General features: G+C 31.9%; 4 protein-coding genes and 1 long non-coding RNA gene across 10 annotated transcripts; 3 read left to right on the top strand and 2 right to left on the bottom strand.

Annotated features, from left to right (window-relative positions):
• Positions 1 to 177: 177 nt before the first annotated feature.
• Positions 178 to 1,766, bottom strand: Arf4 (ADP-ribosylation factor 2). The gene has a single exon (XM_012361224.2). It carries the CDS (start codon positions 1,420 to 1,422, stop codon positions 880 to 882), a length of 543 nt encoding a protein of 180 aa, XP_012216647.1. The 5' UTR covers positions 1,423 to 1,766; the 3' UTR covers positions 178 to 879.
• A 90-nt stretch (positions 1,767 to 1,856) lies between these two features.
• LOC105668709 (26S proteasome non-ATPase regulatory subunit 9) lies at positions 1,857 to 3,490 on the top strand. 2 transcript variants are annotated; one of them, XM_012361221.2, is made up of 5 exons: positions 1,857 to 1,991; positions 2,229 to 2,402; positions 2,535 to 2,634; positions 2,869 to 3,056; positions 3,184 to 3,490. In XM_012361221.2, exons 1-5 carry the CDS (start codon positions 1,956 to 1,958, stop codon positions 3,409 to 3,411), a joined length of 726 nt encoding a protein of 241 aa, XP_012216644.1. In that variant the 5' UTR covers positions 1,857 to 1,955; the 3' UTR covers positions 3,412 to 3,490. The 2 variants fall into 2 exon arrangements, with proteins under 2 accessions (XP_012216644.1, XP_012216643.1); XM_012361220.2 differs by having other exon boundaries at positions 1,859 to 1,991; positions 2,214 to 2,402.
• A 626-nt stretch (positions 3,491 to 4,116) lies between these two features.
• On the top strand, positions 4,117 to 6,123 carry TrpRS (Tryptophanyl-tRNA synthetase). The gene is made up of 3 exons (XM_012361364.2): positions 4,117 to 4,567; positions 4,768 to 5,705; positions 5,790 to 6,123. The coding sequence occupies exons 1-3, from the start codon at positions 4,441 to 4,443 to the stop codon at positions 5,955 to 5,957; spliced, it is 1,233 nt and encodes a 410-aa protein (XP_012216787.2). The 5' UTR covers positions 4,117 to 4,440; the 3' UTR covers positions 5,958 to 6,123.
• LOC136998584 (uncharacterized) lies at positions 4,723 to 5,866 on the bottom strand. The gene is made up of 2 exons (XR_010889171.1): positions 5,726 to 5,866; positions 4,723 to 5,059 (listed from the first exon to the last, which is right to left on the bottom strand). It is a non-coding gene; the product is annotated as an uncharacterized lncRNA (long non-coding RNA).
• An 884-nt stretch (positions 6,124 to 7,007) lies between the features above and the next one.
• On the top strand, positions 7,008 to 17,991 carry LOC105668786 (protein phosphatase 1B). 5 transcript variants are annotated; one of them, XR_010889170.1, is made up of 7 exons: positions 7,048 to 7,278; positions 7,864 to 8,785; positions 9,106 to 9,223; positions 12,000 to 12,117; positions 12,662 to 12,716; positions 17,127 to 17,272; positions 17,367 to 17,991. XR_010889170.1 is itself a non-coding variant. In XM_067351524.1 (6 exons), exons 2-6 carry the CDS (start codon positions 7,973 to 7,975, stop codon positions 15,432 to 15,434), a joined length of 1,134 nt encoding a protein of 377 aa, XP_067207625.1. In that variant the 5' UTR covers positions 7,046 to 7,278; positions 7,864 to 7,972; the 3' UTR covers positions 15,435 to 16,957. The 5 variants fall into 5 exon arrangements, 4 of the variants coding, with proteins under 4 accessions (XP_067207626.1, XP_067207625.1, XP_012216789.1 ...); XM_067351524.1 differs by lacking the exons at positions 17,127 to 17,272; positions 17,367 to 17,991 and adding an exon at positions 15,405 to 16,957 and having other exon boundaries at positions 7,046 to 7,278; XM_012361367.2 differs by having other exon boundaries at positions 17,127 to 17,991.
• The last annotated feature ends 972 nt before the right edge of the window (positions 17,992 to 18,963 follow it).

Below are 18,963 nucleotides of genomic sequence, written 5' to 3'. Positions count from 1 at the left end.
TTTTGGTGATATTAATGGAAATGAAAATAATATACAATGTAGTTTGATTTTAGATAGAAAGCTTGGTTAATTTGTATATTTCTTTTGTATCTTTAGAGTTTATTATATGGTAATGATTTTCTAAACAAATTTCTTACACTTAAAATGTCTATCTTTATTAAAAAGAAAAATTGCATCTCAAGAATCTTAATTAAGCTTTATTTTCTTCGATAGTATTAAAATTATATAATCAGATAATTATCTGCAAGTCTTATAAGTTAGCAGTACTTATCTCAAAATTTACTTGTTTATTCCAAAACAGGAAAGTGAACCACTTGTATATAAATCACATAATGTTATTCCTGATGAACTGCAGGAAGATGTAAACTAAAATATAAAGAATAAACTTACATTCAATAGTTTTTCATGTAATAACATAAAAATAAATAAATTCTCCGCATTTAAATCAATTGATGATACTTTATCACTCAATGTACGCTAAAGAACAAAATTAGAATTCATTTGATGAACAGTATATATGAAGGAACTTAGAACTATGTACAACCTTTACATATATAATCTTATAAATGATGCAAGAATAACTATCACGTCCTAATGTCTTCATTTTTTTTCTATGAAACAAGTTTTACTTCTAAAACATGGTTCACAAGAATTTTACTGTATCTAGATGATAAAAAAGTTGACAGATTGCTCTAATTTCCTTCGTTTTCATGTCAATTTCTGTAAGTAATTATAATTGCAGTGACTGCAGTAATTAAACTGTACATGTTACATTAATACAATTTGACAAAGATGGAAATCGCTGAGTGATTTTCGCCTCCTATGTCCATACCAGATGAATAAACTGTCCTTAAGAATACCAATTATAGTGAGGTGTTATCACTTTTTAGCCAGCTCATTACTCAACCAGTCTAGACCTTCATACAGTCCATGTCCCTGAGTGGCACAAGTACTTTGGATGTACCAATGACGACCTCGTAGCGAATTCAGGCCCAGTTTGTCTGTAAGTTCGGCAGCGGACATGGCATTCGGCAGATCCTGTTTGTTAGCAAATACCAGCAATACCGCATCTCGTAGCTCATCCTCTTTCAACATGTTCGCCAGCTCGCGTTCCGCTTCACCAATACGCTCTCGATCGTTACTGTCTACCACATAGATGAGGCCTTGAGTATTCTGAAAGTAGTGTCTCCAGAGTGGCCGGATCTTATCCTGACCACCAACATCCCATACGGTGAAACAAATGTTTCTGTACTCGACTGTCTCAACATTGAAGCCGATGGTAGGTATAGTGGTGACAATCTCACCGAGCTTCAACTTGTAGAGTATGGTAGTTTTACCGGCGGCATCCAGGCCCACCATCAATATGCGCATCTGCTTCTTACCGAAGAGCCGGGTGAGCAAACTGCTGATCGTGAGTCCCATTTTTTCTTCCCCGTGAAAACACGAGTTAAAGTGAACACGAAATGTCTTAAAAACTCCAAAGGAAAGAACTCCAAAAAGGAGTTGTTTGCCACGCGACAGTGACAGCGAGAATGTCGATCTCTCGCAACTCCGTTGACCCGCGGCGAGAAGATGAAAGTCCGACAGTTGTTTAGCCTCGTATGCTAACACAGAATTCTTATCAGACTGACGTAAATTATTTCACTTCTCGTTCCCGATGTGTTTCTTTTAGCAGCAACACACCTTAAAGACACGGGATACGGCAGACAGCCGACTTGGAAAGATAAACGTCACCTTGCGTCACCTTGTGGCCGAAGGCGCCGTACCGCCGGAAATAGTTGGCAAGATTCGCCACGCACGTCGCGCTCCACCCAATATTAAAAAGTCACTTGGACGTAATTAATTCTCAACGATGTGGGCATTCGCGCTTTGCTGTCGCCAAATTTCAGATATCACAAACCGTTTTTATTTGCTACTTTCAAAGTATCAAAATCGCGTGGTACTCGCGGCGAAGTATGACAAATCACGGTTCTCGCTGTCCAAGGCAAATGGTGAGAAATTACCCGCGCAATGCTGCCACCTTGTTTTGACGCGCGCAATTAAAAATGAAAAATACACAAAAATTATGTATATACATTTTAAAACGTTAAAAGAATTTATTGAAAAATAAGTAATGAAATTGTTTATGACATGTAATATTGCTTCTTTTCTTTTTTACGCAAATACATAAAATATATACACAGAGTCACGAATATCATAATATTTTTTTGAAGTTTCTACTGATGCAGGGTTTGAGGAACAATAAATACGCACCTGTTAGTATGTTCCGTAACCTCCCTATCAAAACGAAAATGGTGGTCGACATGGAGTTGCAAGAAGCCAAGGATGCTGTTCTTCAACTAATGAAGGATAAAGACAAAATTGAATCTGATCTAAAAACGTTAAAGGAAATCTTAAACTGCGTATGTATTGTATATGATTTTATACCATAGTGAGAAGGATGACGTTGTTGTCGCACAGAATAGCAATCGTCATTTTTGTAGCATGATCTGTCAAATTTTTGAAAGTTTTCTATATCTTTGGTATTATTGTAGAATCATGTCGGTATGGATGAATTATTGGTGGACGCTGAAGGATATCCAAGACAAGATATCGACGTTTATCAAGTGAGACATACGAGGCACAAGATAATATGTACATAAATATATTATATTAGAATAACAAGTTCTATGGGCGGTATTCATAGTCCGTTCTTATATTCAAAATCGTCTTAAACACGGACTTATATTCGCTCTCTTCGTCACACATAGATTGTGTCTGACGAAGAGAGTGAATATAAGTTCGTGCTTAAGACGATCTTGAATATAAGAACGGACTATGAATACCGGCCTATATGTATATATTTGAATAACACTATTGTGCTATCAGGTCTTTCAAATGATCACAAAGCATTAATGAAGAAAATAGAGGAAGGATTATACAAAGTTCATGCTTTATCGGGAACAAGCCAAACACAACAGCCTGTATCCAATATACTTCACAGTGAAGAGACAGAAATGTTAGAGCCCTTCCTCAAAGTAAATTTAGTCTCACCTGATTCACCAGCGGAAAATGCAGTATGTTACTTTTTATTTTAATGCTTTGATGATTCATAATGTAGTTGGTTGAATTTGATTATTACAATTTAGTATACTTATTTGATGTGTCAAATTTTATTTTACTTGAGAAATTGTTAATTTTCAGGGAATTCAAGTTGATGATCTCATATTAGAATTTGGTTCTATTCATTGTCGGAACTTCAAATCTCTAGCCGACATTGGAAAATTAGTAGAAAACAGCAGATATAAAACAGTCAATGTAAAAATCAAACGCGGCTCCAATACTATAATTCTGCCATTAACTCCACGTCCTTGGGTTGGCAAAGGCCTTTTGGGTTGTAATGTAATATCTTTAGAAGTAGTTGAGAGATAAAGTTATATTGGAAAAAATATTTAAAGCTATGAACTATTTTTATGTGTATCTTATTTAATAAATATATCTTTATAAATTATTGCTCTTAATTATTGTGTCCTTATTGCTTTTACAGAATCAAGTATAAATATAAATTAAAAATGTTGAAGATATAACAGAGGTTTGGATTTTTTTATTTTATATGGCAGACATATTTAAATATATTTATAATACTTTTTTTTTCTTTATTGTATTTTTTTGTATCTTTTTAGTTAAAATGAGGTAGCATGTTTAGAGATTTCTGTGAAAAGAAAAAAACAAATTGGACAATTAAAATGAACAGGTTCAATATTGTACCGTGTCATAATTATCATGCTATCGATAGAACATTATCATTAGATGAAATCACCGGTAGTACGTGACACGTAATCCGTCAACGTGTACATTTTGTTAGAGTTCCGTCCAAAGAAGTATCTTGTAATTATTCCGCGAAAGAGATGACGTCAGAAATGACGTATCAATAAGTACACATTGATCAAACAGAATTTTAATCTGATATAAAGAACATTTGTAAAAAAAATTAAAACAATTACAAAGTAATTGTTGATTTATTATCTTTCGAGATCATGCTTTTTGCGCTCTCGAAGAAAAGCAGAAAATTTTCAACAAAGAAACGCTTCCAACAATTATGATGTTGATGCAAATTGATGCAACATAATAGAAATGATAAGAATTCTTCTGTTTAACCGCGATTGTTGTAACATGCAATTGTGTGTTTTTTGGTAAATTTGATTTTTATGAGATGACAATGCCAGTGATTGCATCATCTCGATTACAGTATTCAACGGTATCCAAACTTCATAGTGCGGCGATTCATTTGCGTGCGCATCAGGTAAATTGTATCCTGCCGGGATGACGACATAACCTTTTCAAGTCGGGACCGAGCTACCCGAGTGGGTATCCCCAGCTGTGTTGCATATGAACCAGATTGCTCGCGTGAATTTTTGTATAATCACGTTTAGATAGTCTAAGAAAGGATTCAGGAAAAATATGACGACGGAGGACGCAAGGATTCAAGGACATGCGTTAAATGGTGTCGCCGAGGATGAGGACATCGTGACACCGTGGATAGTTACGAGCACTAATGATTCAGGGATCGATTATGACAAGTTAATTAGTAAGTCGATTGCACCATATATTTTATAATATTAAGCAATTACTCTCAAGAAATATGAAAAACGTTAAATCTGAAATAAATATTTGATTTTTTATGGATAGGTTATATTTTTAACAAGTGCATGAAGTATAGTTATATATTCTAAACTCTGAATATATTTTTATAGAAGCCATGTATTTTTATTTACTTTTTTTTTACAGAAAGGTTTGGAAGCTCCAAGATAGATGATGACTTGTTAGCTAGATTTGAAAAAATCACTGGCAAGAGACCACATCACTTTCTCAGAAGAGGCATATTCTTTTCTCACAGAGATATGAATACTATTCTGAACCTTTATGAGCAAGGAAAGCCATTCTACCTGTACACAGGTAGAGGACCTAGTTCAGACGCGATGCATCTGGGACATCTCATACCTTTCATGTTCTGCAAATGGTTGCAGGACGTATTCGATGTTCCTTTAGTTATACAGTTGACGGATGATGAAAAAGCCATCTGGAAGAATATAAAAATAGAAGATGCTATTAAACTGGCCTATGCCAATGCAAAAGATATTATTGCCTGTGGCTTTAATCCTGAAAAGACATTTATCTTCTCGAATTTGGAACACATAGGAAACAATTCGGCATTTTATCAAAACATGATCAGGATACAAAAATGCGTCACATTCAATCAAGTAAAGGGCATTTTTGGATTTGGGGATAGCGATCCGATTGGAAAGATCGCGTTTCCGCCGACGCAAGCGGCGCCGGCCATTTCCGGCTCGTTTCCTTTCATCTTCAAGGACGTCAAGGTGCACTGCCTGATACCGTGCGCAATCGATCAAGATCCATATTTTCGCATGACTAGGGACGTCGCGCCCAAACTTGGTTTCCCTAAACCGGCCTTGCTGCATTCCAGCTTCTTCCCAGCATTGCAGGGTTCCAAGACGAAAATGTCGGCGAGCGACAGCAACACGGCAATATTCCTCACGGATACCGCCAAACAAATCAAAAACAAGGTCAATAAGCATGCATTCTCGGGTGGTCAGGCTACTGTGGAGGAGCACAGACAGCTCGGTGGAAACTGTGAGGTGGACATATCTTATCAATGGCTGCGATTTTTCTTAGAGGATGACGAGCGATTGGAACAAATCAGAAAAGTTAGTTTTATTTTACTTACGATTGCTCTTGATCTCTAATTAAAACTGCAGTGATGTGTAAATGATGTTTTATTTTTTTTCCAGGGTTACACCAGTGGAGAGATCTTAACGGGCGAGCTAAAAAAGGAGTTGATCGATGTGTTGCAGCGACTCGTCGCTGCGCATCAAGAGACGAAATGTAAAATAACAAATGACGTGGTCAAACAGTTTATGATTCCTAGAGATCTCGGCTTCGTATCAAAAACAAAGTAATTGCTTAGCACGCGCTGGTTACGCGATGCATTGTTTTTTGAGCCATTTCCGCTAGAAATCTATTTAAATTTATTTATTGCAAAACAACGCAATTACAAAGTGCGTTCTGTAAACTCTTTTTCCAAGCACTCCCTTTGTTGAAAGATTAAATTAATTTTTCTATCAATCTGCCTTCTCTCATTATTAAAAAAATATTGCAGTTTGTAACCTTTGTCCAAATCTTTGTAAAAATCTTTTTTGAATTTTTCAACGAGCATAGATTGTATAAATTGTAAAATAATAACGCAACTTTTTTCACTAATTTTATAAACATTAATTTAGCGATTTCCGCGTTTCAGTTTAGATTTCCGCGCATGCGTTGCGCGGGGAAAACTTCTGAATCACATGGATTCGAACGCCTGCTGTTACGTTCTACTTTCTCACAATTATTGAAAACTAGGTCGTGCAATATGCTCCTCGGAATATTGCGCGAATTTTTCCGGACGAGAACGGAGCTGCGCACGAGATGATCAATGAGTTATTTGCCTCAATCGCCGAACGAGCGCCGTTTATATAGATAGAGGCGATAGAAGCGCAGATTAATGGAGTGTATCTAGGTGTAATAACGTGTAATCCAATGACCCGTTGATGCTCTCGCCGTAGCGGAATTCCCATCGGCTATTAGCCGATCAATAAACTGATCCGATATGATATGGACCGTGAAACGTGCTCCGGGACCGCGTGATCCACCCAAGTGATCCCGCGGACGAATCGATCGCGCGCGACGTGACGCGCTAATTAACGCCGCGAATAAATATCAGTGACTATGCAAAATTTCGCGGTCGCGAAATATCGCGCGTAACGTTCGTTTGCGCGTGCGACACTTAGTCGAGTTCGCGAGTTAATTCCAGTATCGCGCGTGCGAGAGTTAATTTTACCTCTATGCGATATCCTATAAAGCGCGATATCGGCCAGGCTTGAACGGAAATCGCACGGTGTCGATTGGCCGGCGGTGACGACCGCGCGCGGACCGCTATTAATAAACTGACGCACGCGCGCCACGCCGATCGCCGTGTGTATCCGCCATTCATGCGGAGTCGATTTCGTTGTTTCTCTGTGTGTGCAGGCACGAGCAGGCAGCCAGCCAGCCAGGACCGAACGAGACGTGGTGTGACGGTGATATATTCGCGCGGCTCGAGAAAAACACAATGCAAGTGCATTAGCTCTGCGGATATACTGCGATATACTACGCAGTAGTGACGGCAGCTTCGGCAGTTAGTTCGAGCACGCGCCCCGTTTAGTATCTGAAAGCGACGATGATACTTGGTCACGGTCCGCCGACGTAAGTTCTTCGTTTGCCGAGCGAGCCAGCCGCGCGCAAGAGCCGTGCGAGCAAGCGGCGTAAACTATTTTAGTCGCGAAAATTCGCCGTTGCCAAATAAGAGGTTTCTCGCTCAACGTTGTCGAGCGACATGAGCGCGCGGACACTGCGGCTACATACGTATTCGTCGCGGACGATATCGTGCGAAATCCTGTGACAAACCCGTGTGGCGTACATCATCGTCACATAATGCGTGACTACGCGTGGCGTAAGCGATAGATTTACACACACCGGCAATAACGCGCGTCTATATACCGCGGACGTCTCACCGCGAAACGCACTCATCGCCGTGCGCGGCAAATCTCTACGAGCATCTCTCACCTCGGTCTTTCCTGCATATCGTATTCGCGAGGTAGAGTTTACTTGACCCGCGTTATCGATGTGTCGTCACTGTCGAGCAATGTCCAAATTCCTTTCGAGTTTGTCGCGAAACGCGTTTGTAGAATTAATTCGTTTTACCATCTGCTGAGATCCTTGAAACATGTTGGAAAAACAATAATATGGACTTACAATTCTACTGTAATACAACAATGCTTTTGATTTTAGGTAAAAGCAAAACAAGTGCCATTTTGCAGATCAGTAGGAATGATGCTGATCAAATAATATAGTGAGGAACAAATTAATTAGCCAATACAACAAATATACATCAAGTAATATGGGGGCATTTTTGGATACTCCAAAAACAGAAAAGTGTAACGAACATGGCACTGGCAATGGTTTGCGGTATGGTGTTGCCAGTATGCAGGGCTGGCGGATGGAAATGGAGGATGCTCACAGAGCAATTCCCTGTTTGGAAGGTGGTCTCTCAGATTGGAGCTACTTTGCAGTATTCGATGGTCATGCAGGCGCATTGGTATCAGCACACAGTGCGGAACACTTATTAGAATGTATAATGCAAACGAAGGAATTTAAAGCTGAGGATGTTATTAAAGGTATTCATTCCGGGTTCCTTAGACTCGATGATGAAATGAGAGATTTACCTGAGATGAGTTCTGGTTCGGACAAGTCCGGTTCTACGGCAGTATGCGCATTTATATCACCTAAAAATATTTATATTGCCAATTGCGGTGACTCTCGGGCAGTACTTTGTAGCTCTGGAATTCCAGTTTTCTCGACGCGGGATCACAAGCCTGTTTTACCTGCTGAAAAGGAGAGAATTCAGAATGCAGGTGGTAGCGTAATGATCCAAAGAGTTAACGGATCTCTAGCTGTTTCCAGAGCATTGGGCGATTATGAGTACAAAAATTTAAAAGATCGAGGCCCTTGTGAGCAATTAGTATCACCAGAACCAGAAATATTCGTGCGAGAGAGAGATGATGAACACGATGAGTTTCTAGTTTTAGCATGTGATGGCATTTGGGATGTAATGAACAACGAAGATTTATGTAATTTTATACATTCAAGGCTGCTGCTTACTGATGATTTAGAAGCAGTTACCAATCTGGTTGTAGACACTTGCCTTTATAAGGTATATAGCTGTATTTTTATATATTTATTATTGTAAAATAGCTTACACTATTGAAATCAATTACTTTTTATGTTTATTATGCTATATTAAAGGATAAAAAATATATCAGAATTAAACTGTGTAAATTGTTCATTAAATAATATACAGATTAGTTACTCCTTGTGCATTATGCTAAGGTGTACTGTTAGCTTCCTTCATGATTACAGTTTTTAAATATTATAATGTAAAAATAAATATTACACTTTTCTGTTTTTTGCCACGATAATCAATATGTTTGTTAGATGAGTGTATATTCAGGCCAATTTGACATTTTATTACAGGGTAGCAGAGATAATATGAGTATAGTTCTGGTGACGTTCCCAGCTGCACCAAAACCAAATCCTGAAGCACAGAGGCAGGAAGCTGAGTTGGAAATGGCTATAGAAAGGAGAATTAAAGGTTCTTTAACTTTTCCATATTTACATCCATTATATTCTTTCTGTTGTTGCATTAATTCAAGATCACAATGCCATACACATCACTAAAGAGATATAGTAAATTAATATTTTGATTGTATATAGTATAAGTATATAATGACGAATTCTTCTGAGTGCATATATATATAAATATAAATTCATATAAATATTTAATGGAAATGTGCACTACTATGAGGAATTTGCTTAGTGCCAAAGTTAAAAATAATAGCCTTTCAACTGTAGAATTATTACTATTATTATGAAAGTTATTACACATGAGAGATCTAGTCTGTTTTTATAGAGTAATATACATTCTTCTATTTATTCTTAAAGATCCATAATGTTGCAAATATTGTAGTTTAATAAGATAAAATAGAAAATAACTTAAACAACATATAATTTGAAATAGTTGTAATGGTTTGCACTAGAACATATAATTATATGTTTTTTTGTTAAATAATTAAAGTAGTTTGTCACAAGTAATAATTCGAAACATTTTGTTATTAAAAATCAGTATTGTTGCAGTATTAAAGATGATGTGTTATATTCTAAAAATTAATATAAAAAATTTTTAAAAATAGTATTCTATATTTTAAAAATACTCTTAATTTAATTTGATTAAGTTTTATTTTTTTTTATTTTTTTTTTAAAGAATAGTATAATTAATGTATAATTTCTTTTGCTTTTTTATTTTTTATTTTATTTTATTTACACAATATATATGCTACAAGAAATAACTGGTAATTACAAAAGCAATCTTTTACAAAAGTGTAAAAAATATTTTTTTGTATTTTAAGAAGCATAGCAATGATAAGCTAAATTCTTTAAATATTGATGCATTAATTTCAATTGTGAGTTTAAACAAATGTAAATATTAAAGCTTGCAATCAATTGTACAAACTATATATAATAATAGCCATGCAATGTGTGGTTTTTTTTAACATTACATTTTGTGATTAATAAATTTGATGTCACATAAAACATCTCAAGTCATAAAAAAAAATTAATGTCTCATATCGTCTTAAGTGTTATAAGAAAATGCATATTCTTTGGAGTTTTATGTTAATTTTGATTATTTTGCATCTGTTATTTCCTAATTTTTCATGATCTTTTCAATAGAAATATTTGATCACTCTTAGATAACTAAAAGCGGGATACGTGATACGTATACGATATGAAAACAGATGCAATTACCCATGCGTTTAAATAAATTTGTCGTCAAACCTTACGTTATTGAAATTGTGAATATCTAACTAATGTGACAACATGCATATGTTTAAAAACTACTAACTTGTGTTATATGTGTCAAAGTTTGTTATGTGCAAATGAATATAAGGATTTATTAAGGAAAATTATATGATAACAATATATCTGTTTTCTAAATATTAACTATTATAAAAATATGTAAATTGCAAAGCTTTAAACACACACACGCACACGAACAACACCATACATACAAAGATACATATATATAATAAATATGTATGTATATATGTATGTCTAATTGCGCAATATATAATAATGTTAAAACATAAAAAGATGCAAACCGCGTGTAAGAAAAATAATTACAGTATGTTATCAGAAAATATTTGATAATAACTTTGCATACATGGTTGATTAAAAGTATTGCATCGATGCTATATTTACTGTAAAATCTTAAAAACTTCTGTGCCCTATTTACGATAAAAAAAATCGAAGTGTTTTATATTATTATTTTAAAAACAAGAAATTAATCTGTACCATAAAACGTACATTATCTTGTCATGTAATGACATAAGTTATTAATAAACATTATGAGAAGTTATTATTGCTAAAAGATGCGTTCCACCCTTGGAGTTGATAAATTAATCTAAAGCTAAATAATTTTTCAAATAGAAAGTATATTATATGAAAGAAAGTCGTTTTTCTCTTGTTTGTGTTCCTCTTTTTAAAGTTCATCTAAACCGTATCACAAGGTAGGTGCAAATTTTCTTACAAGAATCTAACATTATACACTTTTGATATCATTTCTAATAGCAATGCATTTCTTATGGAGGAACATTGCAATTAAAAATCTTTTTTTTTTTTTTTTTTTGTAATATGTACACAAGTAGTGTACAAAGGCATACAATTCCAGAGGTGGACAACGTTTGCATCATGCATTGACTTTGTTGAAAACTCAACTAAAATGTATCTACTTAAGACAGGAATATGTTTCCATAAGAAATGTAATGTAAGATTTATTCTTCCAGTCCTAAGTAGATGCATGTTATGCGAAATTGTTATGTTACATGTGCATACTGCGATATATCTACTAATTACATTTTATTGTTAATTACAGTTATTATGTCTACAAGTATTTTGAAAAATTGCATGTAAAGAACCATTATAACATTTTGTCATTAGTGTCATCGTAATATTAGTGTGTATAAACATAGCATAGTTTATATTATTCTTACAGATTATGATGTTATTAATAAGAGAATGGATATGCACACTTATAATTACACATGAATGCATAAAATGATAGTGGCTCTAATAGAAAGCAGATAATTGCTATAAACACATCTATGGAAAATCCAAGTCATAAAATATTGAATTACACCCATTAAGCACATTTCATTAAGCATACACTTGCAGAACAGCACTTAAAATTGCACATAATATAAGAAAAATATATAATTAACTATTATGTCATTTATATTTTGATATCTGATGTAAATTTATTGTCTAATAATGAGAATACAAGTTGCTTTAATACCTTTTTTCTGTATTTGTAGAAATCGTTGCCCAAGAGGAGGATAAGGACGAATTTGACTACCAAAAAATGCTTGAACTTCTTAGAGGAAGCGACCAAGACTTTCCTTACCTACCTCCTGGTGGTGGTCTTTATGCTAAGTGAGTTTAAATATTAAAACAATTTTAACAAGAATCTATATAATCTTAATATTAAAGTATCCCCGAATATAGAGTGTAAAAATATTTCAAATTTTCAAATATATTCGTAGAGCAGACTATTGTTAAGAGTTAGTTTTTGTACAATCGAGCATTATATAATTTTAATAATAGGAAAGATGAATCATACTTACATAACACATATATATTTACATATATAATTGTTTTTAAGAATATATTTTGAAGTAGCATGTAATTATGCATTTTGGTCAATGAAAAATGGTTATAAACTTCTTATCATCTCTCTGCAATGAGATCACTGTCATGTTAACGTTGCTACTACCAACAAACACAACAGACAGTCGACAGTTTTCTACCAATTTGGCTAGATTCCAGCATATAATTAGATTTCTGTCTTGAGAGCCCAATAATTTTATACCTGACCTTCTCTAAATGCATCTGAATGTATACATCGGCACTCACACTTATAAAAGAAAGGAGATTTAATAATGTGAAATAATGCAGTCTTATATCTTTTTTTTTCCAGGCAACCCTTCATCGAGAAAGTGTTTCGGGAAATATGTCCCAGCAAAGCGTATAGTGTAAGTGTTGGATATATCCCTTTGACATAACTAACCCTCAATCTTTTTCTATGCTGCATCAAATGTACATGTACATGTAATTATAATAATAAGACATGTTTCTTAACAAAACATTCATATAAAGATGCAGAACTTACACGTTTATTTGAATAATAATCCTTAATGTGAGGAAATCCTATCAATGTTAAAGAAAAATTGCAAAATTGTATTATAAACTGAGTCTTGACAGAATTAAGTTTGTCATGAATCGTATAATTAGTAGACCTTTACAAAGAAAATCATGATATTGGCAACATAAATTAGTATGCAAATTAATTAATTAAATATTATGCAGTAAATTTATTAAATATTATATACTTTTGTAAGTGTTTCTATCTATGTGTCTGTAATATTTGTTTAAAAACTCAAGCTATATAAAAACTTCCTTATCCATCATAACTTTAGCAATTATGACAGCCATTAAAACAGCTTTTGGGATTATGGATTTGTCTGTAGGAGAAATATTTCTCTCAAAAAGTTCATAAGATTTAATTGTGAGGAAAAAATATAGTTGAAACTTAAATACTGCATTGACAGTGAACGTGCTTACTTAATTAAGTTCCACTACTTCGTGCAAATTATTTATTTGCAAATTAAGCCAGTTAATAATTTTAATGGAGTAATAGTACAAGTAAAATATCAATCACAGAGGGGACTAAGTATAATTGTATGAATACTTACTTTTATTTTCAATTATAATAATGCATTCTTATATTTTACTTAGAGTATGAATGAAGTCGAACAAACACTTTACACATGCAAGAAAACGTTTTTATCATTGATGGCATATTTCAAGAGAAAATGTAAAGTCGTACAGTTTACAAATAATCCCAATTATTCAATAAATTTTTTTTATTTCATATAACAATTTTTTATAATAATTATTGTTCGATTTTATAAATTTCTTTTTTATTCAGGGAGTAAAGAATGTTTATATTACAGTTATAAGCAGAGGATTAAATAGATATTACACTAAAAATTAGACGTAGAATGCATAAGCTGAAATAAAAAAAAAAAACGGGAAAACCAGATAATATAAAAACTAATAAAGGTGTAAGTTTTAATATAATATAAATATGTAAAAAATGTAGAAAGCATAATATGTTATGTATGCATTTATTTGAAGATATTTTAAAGGGACGGAATCCTTAAATATTTAATCATATTGTGAAGTTTGCACAATAGAATAACTATTATACATTTTATACCGCTTGCATGGCGCTCTTTCACATGCGAACAAAGTTTAGCATTACCTTCATCAAGAATGTACTTTCCTCAACAATGTACAAAAATTTCTGTATTATAATACATACGTGATACATCATGAAGCGAAATTTTCATCGAACTTAATAAGAACTTAGTATAGCATTTCTGTCGTGTCCTCTTGCCATGTTGATAAAAATGCATAATATTGCTATACATAATTATATATTTTTGTAGATCTAGGAAATTAGCGTTCAAAATATATATTTACTTCTGTGATCGGTATTTTCTACTCTTCATTTATAATTAGTTTTCGATGTTTATGAAATTATTAATCCAGTATACTTCATAGAATGCAGAACTTTTATATGAGAAGAGTAGGAAAACTGATCGTTTAGTTTTAAAATTATCAATCCTGTATATACACAGAAAAGTTGTGTCTGAAAAACTGTGTATTGATATTTTCTTCAAGTAATTTAAAAATAAAAGGTGAACTTATAACACTTAGCAAGGAGGCCTTGAGTTTAGTTTCTTATTATGTTATTTCTATAAACTTTATATGATTTGATTATTCTATCATAATACATAAAAAGATATCAATTTTTAAACTTTTATATTTCAGTACAGAATAGATTTAATAACAGTTTATAAGACGTATTATTTAATGTACGTTGGAGAATATAATAAATGTATTATCGGATCTGCGATGCAAAATATTGTATACAATTTTACTCTATATATTAATAGAGTACAAAATAATGCATAATCCTGATCTGTATGTTTTAGCACCAATACATGTGTATAAATAGATAAATAGCTTTGTGAATAATGGAATAACGCATATCAAACATTAACCCATTTATCTTTGACCTCTATAATCATTTTCCATATATACATACTTTGGAATAAAGTGGAAACTATACATCAAGGCCATCCTCGTACGATGAAGTATACATGTACCAAAGTATTTATTACCGTTTCTGGTTGTAAAAAGGAATATCTTGAAATTAACAAAGTTACACAATCTATTATCGTTTTAAAGTAATATATTAGAAATATAAAACTTATCAAGAGAATGAAGTAACTCTATTTTTACTAACAATATCTCATTAAACGGAAAAAAATATGAAGATAATATATTTTTAGTATTTCAAACTTTTTGTTTTGAGTCTAATCAATAAGGCATGGAAGTACACAAAGTTTCATGATGAGTTTTCCTAAATGAGTGATACTGCAACGCGTTGAAATAATCCACATAATTATTTTTGATAAATCTAAACAAAATCTTTCTTGTATTATTATTAACGTTGTCAAGATTCAACGCATTTCAGATCATCCGAACAGAATGGCTTATTGTGGAAACCTTACGAATTTTCACGTCCTATTAATCGATTTAGTTTTTATCGTATTAAATTAGATAAAATATTAGATTTTTAAAAGATTGTGAATTCACAGATATGTAATAAAGCTTTATAATTTCCTGAAGTAATTAAAGTCTAGCTAGAGAAGCATTATAGGATATCTAGATTATTTATAAAAATAGTTTGATAGCTGAATATCTTTCGCTAAACTTTTTCGTGCCACTTAGTAATGATGATATAAAGCTCATATTAATAATATATGTTACCAATTCATATTGCAAACAACCTGTAGAACTATACTAATGCTTTTAAATCAAGAATTAAATATTCAGTGCAACAACACAATTTTAATTTGATAGCAAATAAATAATGATTGTAATAATGATTGAACTGATTATTTACATAGTTTAATGTAAATCATTTATTTTATAGAAGTTTGAGTTGAAATTTTATTATAGGCTATCATTTTTCTGTAGTAATACATTTTTTTACATATATATAGTTCTATTCTGCACATTGAATATAATCTATTGAACACTTCGTGATGCTTGAAAAAAATAGTAACTACATACAAAATGCAAACATTGCTTATTTACCGTTAAATATAGAGAAAATTTTGTGTGATTTTCACTCTTATTATTTACTATATATTTTTTTCAAATATTTTAATATTTGTATTATACAAAATAGGACTATTGAAACAAAAATTGTGTAAAATATATGCCTTCATAAAAACGAAAAAGTAGTATTTTATTAATATCTTATTATTGCATCAGTTATGTTTTAATTGAATTCAATTGGCACAATTGTAATAGTGGGGAAACTATGACACTCTTTTTTTTGTGATCTTATATTTATTATAAGGATAGTGTTCACTATCAATCATAATCAATTTTAATCATTAATTCTATCATTGGAAAATTCTTTAATGTCATATATCCTACTATTACAATCATTTTGTACCCTAATTATGCTTATATAGTCATTTTACTGTAAATTTTTTGCAGAATTTAGCATCAAATAGATAGCAGTCTTCCTATATATTCAGCTATTATATTAATCTATTTCGAATGCTAGACTATCTGCAGCATTAAGAAAAAGAATTCCTTGTTTTGAATATCTGTACTCGATTATCTTATTTTCTTTAATCTGTTATTATTGCAGCATACAACACCTTCTTCATAGCATAGTAAAAACAGTTAAACACATGTTTATTCAATTTTAGATCAAAAGATCTTTATTAATGGATTTAAAAAAAATTAATATTGTATACTCTTATTAGCTGTCACGAATTCCTCAATCTCTTGCTGTGTGTGTGTTATGTGAAGTCTATGCCTTTTTTCATTCTTCTATTGAATTAGAGCACAAGTTTGCCAAAGACATCTAATTCCCACTGACCAAGCTTAATAACAATTGCTAAATTTTCTATACATTGGCTCCTACTTGGTTTTCCTTTGTTATTTAATTGTAAAAAGGGGAAAGTTAATATGTATTAAACTTAAAACTTTAGTATTAATACAGATTTTTATGCTGTGTTTAAAGTATATAGAGCGAATTAAGAAGATTAAAAGATCTTACAATAAGCGTCTGTTGTGTACTGCCAAATTTTGTGATTTAAATGCAGCATTATTTTAAATATATTATTATCTTGTCGTCAACATTATTGTCCACACACTGTGTGTCTATATTTACTGTACATAATACGCATAATTAAAGTGATTGATGGGAACAAGTCTATGTATTATATTTAACTTTCAGAAAGATGTATATGCAAAAATTAAAATACTATATAATGATGTGCTTACAGAATTCACAGAGCAGTTAGTGCACATAATATGTATACAATTTCATACATACGAAATTGCAATAGACTGGCCAATCCGAAAGTGATGAAAATGAGATATCTATCATCAAGAATCATAAGTGGAGAGTGAGCAGAGACTGTGCAGAGTGGTAATTGAATCATTAAACGAGATTGATATTTCTAAAAATTCTATTACTTATTTACATGTAAAGGAACACATTGTACAAAGCGTTTTCCTTTCAGCCAAAGAGAAAACGGTGAAAGATTTCGAAAATTCTTTTAACGAATATTATATGTGAGACACTCTTTTATACATTGAGCATATACGCGTGTGCGTGTGCGCATATACATGCTTATATGTACACATGCACATACATATTTATCTTCAATACGTGTCAAATTTTAATAAAATTTTATCAGCCTAAGCAGATAATCATAATTTTGAAGTAAAATCATATTGTGAAATTATGTTATATAAGTAATTGGTAACTATATAAGAATGTTAAAAATTACATAGAGAAAAAGTTACCCTTGACTATTATACTAAGAATCTAATGTTTTGTCCGTGAAGTACAAGATTACTTCAGGATTAATGTATTTTTTCCATAAATTGTTATACATAAAATTCATATTCAATTGATTTAATGAAAACTTGTTCTAAGCATAGCATAATTCACATATAATGATGCATATTATATAACTGTAGAAATTGATGTGCGTTTAATTGATATTGATGTATGATTGTATGCATAACAGGCTCTTCAAAAGATTTTTTTATATCACATTTGGTTGTATCTCATTTCTTATGCAGTTAAAACAATCTTATTCAATCGTAAGCAAAATAAATTGTCCGCTTTTTATATAAAAATACGGAGAACGATGCTTATATATTCCTTTTCCTATTATATCAGATTTATTTATCTGGAAACTCCTATTCCTTACTTAAAAATGTTCGTACTCTACTTATTTATTTATTTATTTATTTATTTATTTATTTATTTATTTATTTATTATGTACTCGATACGTTTACTTGTGTTGTATTGGATACAGCAATGCAGATTACTTTTACATATTTATTCCAAAATATTGAAGAAGATACAAAAGATCTAAAATGGTATGGTATACCGTTATTGGTATATTTAAAAAGTATGCGATTTCTTAATTGATATTACTTAAATATACAACAATAACAGTAAAAAAAACAGATCCTATTTTATTCGAAGTATCACAATGCATCTTTGTTCAGATAAAACATAGCCATTTTATGGTAATAAGATAAAAATTGTATATTATTCTTCCATACGCATGTCCACACATGTATACAATACTTATGTTACTTAACATATTGTATTGTTGTACATTACCAAAAATGTGATTTAAGTTGTTGCGCTTTGTGATTCGAATGGTTATTATATATTAAAACTTAAGCGCCTAATTTGAAACATACTGGTAACGCCATTTTAAAGCTATGAACAGCAATTACATTGAAATAATTAGATGTACATCACTAAATTAGATATACAATTGTGCTAAATCATGTTTAGTTAAATTTATATTTGTCAACATTCCAATATTTTAATTTGTCTATTTGTAAAATTCTCTTTCTACCTGTCATTATAAAATGCTATAACATTATTCCGAAAATTGGATGTATGTATAAGAAAATTATGCAATATTACAATAGATAGGTCTATTTATCTATCCACAATATATTTTTTCGTATTTCTACTTTTTACAGTGTCTAAAAAATAACTTACATTAGCTTAAGAAATTTGAATGTTTAACGACGTGATATTGCATAAAAAACATTCTCATCAAAATTATGAAATAGATTATGTT

The sequence above is a fragment of the Linepithema humile genome, chromosome 3 (genome assembly GCF_040581485.1).
Source record: "Linepithema humile isolate Giens D197 chromosome 3, Lhum_UNIL_v1.0, whole genome shotgun sequence".
In the NCBI taxonomy this organism is placed as follows: Eukaryota; Metazoa; Arthropoda; class Insecta; order Hymenoptera; family Formicidae; genus Linepithema; species Linepithema humile.
Note: the sequence above shows the minus strand (reverse complement) of the source record. Positions and strands in the feature narration are given on the sequence as shown.

Coding starts and splice junctions, on each gene's coding strand:
- Arf4 (XM_012361224.2), bottom strand. CDS start 1,422: ATGGGACTCACGATCAGCAGTTTGCTCACCCGGCTCTTCGGTAAGAAG.
- TrpRS (XM_012361364.2), top strand. CDS start 4,441: ATGACGACGGAGGACGCAAGGATTCAAGGACATGCGTTAAATGGTGTC. Junction 4,568..4,767: donor CGATTATGACAAGTTAATTA/GTAAGTCGATTG, acceptor TTTTTTTTACAG/AAAGGTTTGGAAGCTCCAAG. Junction 5,706..5,789: donor GATTGGAACAAATCAGAAAA/GTTAGTTTTATT, acceptor TTTTTTTTCCAG/GGTTACACCAGTGGAGAGAT.
- LOC105668709 (XM_012361220.2), top strand. CDS start 1,956: ATGACAAATCACGGTTCTCGCTGTCCAAGGCAAATG. Junction 1,992..2,213: donor CTCGCTGTCCAAGGCAAATG/GTGAGAAATTAC, acceptor ATTTTTTTGAAG/TTTCTACTGATGCAGGGTTT. Junction 2,403..2,534: donor TAAAGGAAATCTTAAACTGC/GTATGTATTGTA, acceptor GTATTATTGTAG/AATCATGTCGGTATGGATGA.
- LOC105668786 (XM_067351524.1), top strand. CDS start 7,973: ATGGGGGCATTTTTGGATACTCCAAAAACAGAAAAGTGTAACGAACAT. Junction 8,786..9,105: donor TAGACACTTGCCTTTATAAG/GTATATAGCTGT, acceptor ATTTTATTACAG/GGTAGCAGAGATAATATGAG. Junction 9,224..11,999: donor TATAGAAAGGAGAATTAAAG/GTTCTTTAACTT, acceptor CTGTATTTGTAG/AAATCGTTGCCCAAGAGGAG.